This window comes from Mytilus galloprovincialis, chromosome 5 (genome assembly GCF_965363235.1).
Source record: "Mytilus galloprovincialis chromosome 5, xbMytGall1.hap1.1, whole genome shotgun sequence".
NCBI lineage: Eukaryota > Metazoa > Mollusca > Bivalvia > Mytilida > Mytilidae > Mytilus > Mytilus galloprovincialis.
Genome location: NC_134842.1, coordinates 44,636,427 through 44,645,192, shown reverse-complemented (window position 1 = coordinate 44,645,192; position 8,766 = coordinate 44,636,427). Strand labels below are relative to the sequence as shown.

Here is an 8,766-nt window from a genome sequence, read left to right as displayed (position 1 = left end):
GGGAGGGGGGGCATATAGTACACTGATGCAAAAGTTGGAGCGGGAATCTGCTGGGTACTTCGTTGGATTCATGTAGATAGATACTGGCATGTTTCAAGAGGTTTTGCTGAGAGTCGCCTCTCGCGTCATCAACCCAATAAATCGGGCCTTCTTTATATACTAGTAGTTCAGAGTCAAACGCGCAATGGCACGAAAATGACACGACAGTAACACGCGCATCCCATGACATGAACACCTGAATATATAGCCCTATTGCAATATATTAAAAACTCGCTCATATCTTTATATGGGTACAATAAGACATATATCAAAACGCGCTTATATCATAGAATAGGCATATTAATTGAGATATGTAAAACCGTGCACAAGTCTTATTATGGATATATTGACTCAGCTTTTAGGTGTGTTGGTTGATATTTTGAAACTTTGGTGTTGATATCCCACCTCTTATTATTTCTATCTAAAGTTCTCATATTATTGAAGTTGATAAAATTCGTTACTGAAATTAATCTTTTAGCCACATATACAGATACATTTGTAATGACCATACAACTTAAAATACACATTAAATAATAACAATGTAGTTAAAATAAAAGTTGAGAAAAAGATAAAGCCATGATAAAAAACACTTTTTTAAATCATTATCCGACATGTCATTTTGTAAATACATTTAACAGTATTTTTGAAGTTTATGATGATCACCTAGTAACATTAGTCAAAATTTCAAAATATCTCTCTTTCGCCGTTGACAACATGTCTACTGCTTCAATCAACTTCTCAACCGCCTTGTCGGATTTGGTGTTGTCAAATGCAAATATTCTTGTTGTGCCAATTTTGCTTAAAAAGCTTCGCAGATCTGGTGGTAATTCCGACCTGAAAGTTCCGAAGTCAGTCTTGTCCTTTTCCAGCATGTCACGACCTGTAAAAACCACAATGATGTGATCTTTCAAGCTCTTGTTTTTTTCAAAAAAAGTTAACATTTTCAAGTCCCAATCTGATATACTCATAATTGAAAAAACGAAGATAAAGGCATGCGGCCTTGGGAAAAGAATTTCAATTCCTTTGTTTATATGCCGAAGGAATGTTTCTTTATCATCTTTGTTGCGCCTACAGAACAATCCAGGTGTATCAACAACAATTACTCTCTTATCTTCTTTTGCAGCCTGTTGCTTTTTGATCTCCATAGTCATCCTGTCCCCACTTCGTTTAGATTCAAATGCGTCGAAACCTAAAATTGCATTTCCGGTAGAACTTTTCCCACTTTGAACTGTACCAACAAGAATCATTCTTAGTTCTTTGCCTGAAATACAGTGTTGTTTGTTATCAATCAGAGTCTTGTATTTCAAATTAAACATATTATCATATAAGATTTATAAAAATTCAACTCAATTTTACTTGTTGTTATTCATATTGGAGAGTTATTCTAAACTAAATATAACACAGCTTTGAATGAAAATAAAATACAATGCTGCGGTGATTTGAAATTAAATACTGTGCCTACAATTTGTAGAGGATCTGTAGAGGTAAAATCGAACTTATAACGCTGTTTAAAAATAAATAAAGATAAAGTATTCAATCGATGCTTGCCAAAAAAGGTTTTTACTTACTACATGTGTAGTACATTACTGATTATTTCAGATTCAAAGAGAGGAAAATTCTAATTTTCCGCGTTTCGAAGAACAGAGGAACATTATTGTACTAACGGTTCTTTCAAATATATGTATGGACACGTGATATTAATATAGTATCACGTGAGTTGTCATTCTTAGCTGGTTAATTTCCCTATTAGACCATTATCTCGCCAATTTCGAACTGGTCAAGTTCAGATTTAATGTTGGTTCATTATTGTTTATTTTTTCTTGGTAATTTGGTTTACCAGTACACATTTTGTTGATATGTTGTTTATGTAAACATAAGCCAATTTTCAGTACTGTCCAATGTATACCGCTCGAGACGATCTTCCGAGCATTAGGGTTTGGACACAAGTTTCCATATCGACTAAGTTAACTTGTTTGTAAGTTTTTCCTGGCCGGCGGGTTCGTTTATCACAGAGTATTTTTTTTTCAATTCGTATTGAAAGCTTTAACATTGTTTATATGTATATATATATTTATTATTTGCATTAAATATTATGTGTATAAATGATAGATTATAATAAAATCCGGTGTATTTAAAGTGTTGTGGGCGATCGGCAATTGTAAAATTGTGTTTGATATACTTTTGCCATCTATTAGTATAGTGTGTACGTACATTTTAATTTGATTTGGAGATTAGATAAAGAGTGCGTGTACTAGCTGTCTCCGTCCGTTCATCTTAATCACTTCTTTTTCGCCATCAACAGAACGTGACGACAGACAGTAGGACTGATTGATTTAACATTATGTACTGAGCAATTCCGCTGTGTGAAATATGTATATAAATTAGTCGTTAGATGGAAAACACGAACTGTGAAATACAATCTTGAATCCCCCAACCCCCCTGAAACTTTATTTCAAAGCCCAAATCTGATATACCCATGATTCAGAGTCAACTGGTTGTAAGATCAATTAAAGTTCAAGCCCAAGGGGCTGTGTTTTATATTCTTATGGGAATGTTCGATTTTAATCATTTGATTTCCAACTATATTTATCAATTATAAAATGTTGATGAGGTCAATACGTTATATATGGACCTGTTTATGTCAAGTTATATTGACCGAGGGCGAAGTCCGAGTGTCAATATAATCTAACAGATCCATATATAACGTATTGACCGAGTGAAAATCCTTAATTTTTATATTACATAAAAAATATGTAAATTATGTACTAGTAAGAGGAAGATAGACTCCAATGTTCTTTACGTGGTTTTTTTTTAAATTTTATTATGCAAAAAATTACATGTTATTGAAAATATAAATATTCTTTGAACAACTTCAAAGCTTATTGCATAAGCTTTCCTGTATTCTGAGCGTCTGCATTTAACATAAAATTATAAATTACTACGGATAAACTTTACATTTTCTTTTCAGCAGCGAAGCTCCATCTATGGTTGCTATGTGCGACGTCATGACGTCATTAATTTAAATTTAGCATTGATTTTAATATTGACAACCAATATACATATAAATAAATGTCGAAACATAGCGTCAATAAATATTAAAATTGAAACAAGACTTAAAAGGTTAAAATAACCTTTGAATCACGTGATCGTAATTTCAAAAGACTACAGTAGAATGCTAAACCTTATGCAATATGTAAATGTATATATATTTTACAGATGGTGTAGCATTTTACTATTTTCAAGGGATATGACGATCACGTGTTTCAAAGGTTATGTTTTCTTATTTGACGCCTTGTTTCTGTTTTGACGTATATTGACGCTATGTTTCTATGTATAAGAAAGTTTATCAGGTGATTTGCAGATTTTTCTGTTAAATTCAGAAGATAAGAATACAAAAATGCTAATGCAACAAGTTGTGATTTTGTTAAAAACATAAAATATTTTCAATAACATGTTAAAATTTTTGTAAAATATAATTAAGAAAAAACATTGAACTTCATTTTCCTAATATATAAATTATTTACATAATTATGTAAAATAGAAATTAAGGACTTTCGCTCAGTCAATTCGTTATATATAAATCTGTTAGACATATTTTATTTCGTTTTAAATTGGGTTTTTCCCGTTTGCTATTTGTAGTTATTATTTATAGATGGGAACTAGTATAACTAGTTCTGATACTGTTTCTGCAACAGTATGTACTATCTATAAAGTTTGATGTTAGGTGCATAAGGCAAGAGGACAGTTTTGGCGTTTTTTTACGGGTGGGGTTTAATGGTACTATATAAAGTTTGGCATTTAAATTTATTAGTATCGAAGGTGCTCGCAGTTGCTTCGAATTAAAGTTGATCACATTGGTATATTTACAGTTGCTGCTATGTTTATTTTACGTAAAGGCGTTGAATGTATAATACGAGAAAAAAAAAACGATGCAACAGAGGAACAAAGTTATATGTCATGTATTTTAATATTGTTTGAAACGAAGAAACCTGTACAATAGAGTAAAAGGAAAGAATGAATCGCAAGACAAAATAATATGTTACTGCGAGCAACTAATCCTATATCTGTATTTGTCTTGTTTATAGCCTATTGAATTTGGCGATTAAATACTTAAAATTCTGACGAGCAAAGCGAGGTAGAATTTAACTTATTTCTAAATCGTTTGATCACCTCAACATTGAAACACAAATTTTAGTATGCTATTTTTCTGTTATGTTAATCACATTATAAGAAAAACAATTCATTATGAGGTACAAAAAATACAAAGATCCCATCACTGTAGATGGTCTTAACGGAGTAAATATGTGAATTTGAAATCAGTTTAAGCAAACATTTTAATCAATAGTTATAATAATAGTTTGAATATGTCTAAGCGATGTTACCAATGCTTAATATAACATCTGAACATTTTTTTTTCATTTTTCATATGTCTTTACTACCAAGCTGCTTAACTATAAATGATTGATGAAAGTGTCCTCGTCGGGTTCTTCGCACTTAATTATTGCGGCGTTCGTTTTATATTATTAACAAATTAAAATTATATAAATTTTAGAACACCACGCGATATCGCGGTTACGTGACTGAATTAAAGTCAAAAACTATGTGTTAGTCTTATATCAGCCAGGATTTTTGTTATTGGTTTTGTTTTCTGATAAAATCATGCTGATTATAAAATGCAGAATTTCTCTGCTTTCAAAATCTTTCTGTTGAAACCTGTCGAACTGGAATTTATCAATTATTGGTAATATTAATTATTTGGAAAACAAAAGAGCCTTGAATGGAGTAATTTTAGTCAACAGCATTGTCCTATATTATTAACTATGAATGAAGTTGATTTCTTTGAATCCACGTTTTAACGTCATGATTTCTAGTATTCGTATCGTCATCTTATAAAGTCATGTTGATTAAAATACAATAATAGGAAACAATGTGACAATGATTAAATTTAGTGGTGTCAACCCTATGATTATATATTACCTGTGTATATAGAAATTTCAAAATACACCGTTTGGTGGTGCGGCTGTCAGATGCGGAAAGTACAGATAAGGTAATATGCAACAGGTAAATATACTAGTGGTATCGGTATCGGATTCGATGCGAAACTTGTGAATCATTAACAATATTAAATATGTGGAAAACAAAAGGGTCTGATATGGTGTGATTTTAATCAATACCAGTGTCCTATATTAGTTATATATAAAGTTGAATTCTTTGACTTGTCGTATTTATCCTATGACGGCTTACTAATTTGACCTCGTTATTTTAGTGTTATAGATATTATGGATAACATATATATGTCGAGTTTTGTAATTTAAATAATGCGTTACCATGTACACTTTACAAACACTATCAACATTATGTCGTACTTTTGGGATGTATACGGAATCGTACATTTGTCATAATTAAACGATTGCTCAAACCAAAAGGCGGAAATGCGCTTAAGGTATTTGTTTGCCTAAATATTAGATAATATAAAGTAAGGATATTTTTCACCAAAGATAACATTGTAAAATGTATGGTCAAAAGATACTACTTTCTACAAATAAAAGTAAAATGCATAATTTAACACATATTGGTGAAAATTATGCTCATGCATATAACACAAAATGTATAAATAAAAGGTGTTATTCATAAAGACAAACCTTGTGACAGATAAGTAGTATACTGGGATATTCATCGTAGACCAGAAGCTATCAACAACTGACATAAATGTATATTTTTTTCAATTACGAAAACGCGTAGAAAGGCCTATAACAATTCATTGGCCGCCGTACAGCGTTAATTATAAATTGATTTCACCCCCCCCCCCCCAAAAAAACAAAAAAAACCAAACAAAAAACAAACAAACAAACTAAGCGCTTAAGATAGATAGGGTGTCTTTCTACATTTGAAAATGCCTGTACCAAGTCAGGAATATGACAGTTCTTGTCCATTCGTTTTTGATGCGTTTTGTTATTTGATTTTGCCATGTGATTATGGACTTTCCGAATTGATTTTCCTCTGAGTTCAGTATTTTTGTGATTTTACTTTTTCCTCCATCTTTGATTTGGAAATACCAGAAAATAAGGTCTATATATTTAATAGAATGTGCAAATATGAAGAGTAGTAGGTAATTCATGTGTAAGAACTTTCACTTCAATATAGAAAAAGATCTGGTTTTTCAAATTTACAAAAACAGAAAACTTTTGTTGGATTATTGTTTCCCCAACTTTTCCACAAAAATGGAGGCAACTCAAATGCAAGGGCAGATAATTTAGATTAAGGTACTTTTACAAAAGAATATGTTAGGAATTTACCTATTTTATAATGAAGTAAGAAAACGGGTCCGGTGAACCCATATTTTCTTTTTCTTACCTGAAAGCATATTATTAAAGCTATCTTCTCATATATTATCTCAAAATTATATGTAGTAGTTTACGCTTTATTGCAGAAAATTGAGGTTTCCATGCATAATCTATAAAAACTTTGTCAATTTTTAGCACTGTGTAGCTTGAAAATAAGCCTGGTGACCCATTCTTTTTTATAAAGTTTTAAAAAAAGCATGATATAAACTACATTTTGGCAAAGTATTAAATTTTGTTATGGATTATAATTCAGACCCCCCTTCTACCTTAATACATTATTTCCATTATATGGAGTTTAGAAATCTTATGTATATCAAATGAATAAAGTAGATCAGCTTTTAAAGCACATAATATGGTATATACTATATTTCATTGCCTTTGGCAACACTACAAGTATAATTAACCGAGGACAGAACTTTTGCCTGAATATTTCACTTTTTTAATAAACATTACACATATCTTTAATTTGGCCTGTTTTACATCTAATGCAATTTCTTATGTATCGTTTATCTCATTTTTACTATATAGCATGTCTAATCCCTCACTTATTTTCACGTTACCCATAATTCTGTGTTGAGTTTTAATTGTGTTCTCATCTGGGGTTACCATCAACAATAAAACTCAAAACTTAATCTTTAGGCAAAGCTTTTACATAATATAATACCTTTTGTCGATTAAATATTATGAATTGATAATCAATGTTAAAACAAGTTCATAAGTTTATTACTTATACATGCATTGCTTTAATGATTTCCTTTACCTAATAACAATATCAAGGTACTCGTTTTATATATCTTTAAAAAAAGGCAAATATCTTTAATTGCGAAATACTGAACGTAACGCGCGTTGATAAGAGATGTTTAATGAACCCAATACATCCAGGTTTCTGTATAAAAAAACGTCGAAAATCGGTCTTATGCTAGTAAATTTGTTCTCATATTAATACCATGCAGTGTGTTAAATTTAAAGTTTATAACGTGTGACTTATTATAAAACCTACATTCCTTTACGGATAATGTTGCAGATGAACTGAGTATAGAACCATCATCAACAGTTGCTTCGTACTTATATTTCAATGCATCAGACTTGACAATGTTTCTGACTGTTAAATTCATCATGTCGGTAAATTCTCTAAAACCAGGTTTATTGATATCATAATGGTTACTGCTCTCAATATATATCCAATCATCGCCTGAAGACTTGAACCATTTACAGTCATTGATCTGTATAACTCCACCTTCTATGCGGCAGTGGAATGTAAAAGAAGTATCACCTACATAAGCAGACCCTTTAGATGGTATAAGTTCGATTCTTTTCACTGGAACATTAATTCAACAACGATTTAAATTTGCTGACAGTTTTATTTTCCCATGTCAATATCAAAAAAATTTATAATTCTAATGCATGTCATTTTCAACTGCTTATGCTTGAATCTTATTTACAAATTCTTAAAAATAAAATCTTAAGTCGTACTATTATCAATTGGTATTAATGATTATCTTTTGCATATTCTCCTTTATTTTATTCTAAAAGTGTTGTGGTAGTTTTCTGTATAATAGTATACAGAAAAAGTGTCGTATTTTATGTCTTGCCATGAGTCTGTCGTTCCATCCTCGACTTATGAGATTACAAAATAAGACATTTTGAATGCCACTTTGCTATATTTTTAACTGTTTTCTTACCTTTCATGGTCGTGGAAGAAGTTTCCTCTGGTATGCCATTCTTAAACCATGCTTTACACGTATATTCACCTTCGTCTATTGGGTCAATGTTTAGAATTTTCAAGAATTTATCTTGGATAGTACCTCCTTCATATTTGGTCTTTTTGTCTGTATCTATTACTATTTGCTCGCCTTTGTTAGGTTTGAAATACCAGCATATGCAAGTTGGATGATCACGAAAAATGCATTCAATGATAAAGCTGCTTGTTCCGGTCAGAACAGTTGATAACTTTGTTGCAATTTCAACGTTTGGTGGTGGTGGATCTACTAATATGCAAATAACATGATTGTCATTTAAATAAACTCATAAGAAGCAAAAACATCTTATCAGTTGATTTTGCCATTTGGATTAATTTGATTCAAACGCAATAGTGTCACCGTCAACATATTCAAAGCATTGGACATGATCTTGGTGACTTACAATGGTGTTTTGATAAAGTAAAGTGGTTTGTGAATATCATTTGTAAATGTGACCGTCTTAATCAGCTTCAAAATAATTAAACACTGGTGCCCTCTGAAATTTAAGATTTTTGTTTATTTATTTAAGAGACACGAACGTCACGTGTTTCTTTTGCAAGATTTATATAGGCATTTTTAGAAATCTTCTAAGAGTTTTCAGATTTTAAAACTTTCACATTGACAATATGAATTACAAATAAGTA

At 31.0% G+C, this 8,766-nt stretch overlaps 1 protein-coding gene across 1 annotated transcript; it reads right to left on the bottom strand.

Moving 5' to 3' along the window:
• Positions 1 to 522: 522 nt before the first annotated feature.
• LOC143075879 (GTPase IMAP family member 7-like) lies at positions 523 to 7,668 on the bottom strand. The gene is made up of 2 exons (XM_076251464.1): positions 7,384 to 7,668; positions 523 to 1,300 (listed from the first exon to the last, which is right to left on the bottom strand). The coding sequence occupies exons 1-2, from the start codon at positions 7,499 to 7,501 to the stop codon at positions 699 to 701; spliced, it is 720 nt and encodes a 239-aa protein (XP_076107579.1). The 5' UTR covers positions 7,502 to 7,668; the 3' UTR covers positions 523 to 698.
• Positions 7,669 to 8,766: the final 1,098 nt, after the last annotated feature.

Bases quoted from the DNA above. Each gene is read 5' to 3' on its own strand.
- LOC143075879 (XM_076251464.1), bottom strand. From the start codon at position 7,501: ATGATGAATTTAACAGTCAGAAACATTGTCAAGTCTGATGCATTGAAA. The intron at 1,301-7,383 runs GTAGGTTTTATA...ACTGTATTTCAG, and splicing joins AACATTATCCGTAAAGGAAT to GCAAAGAACTAAGAATGATT.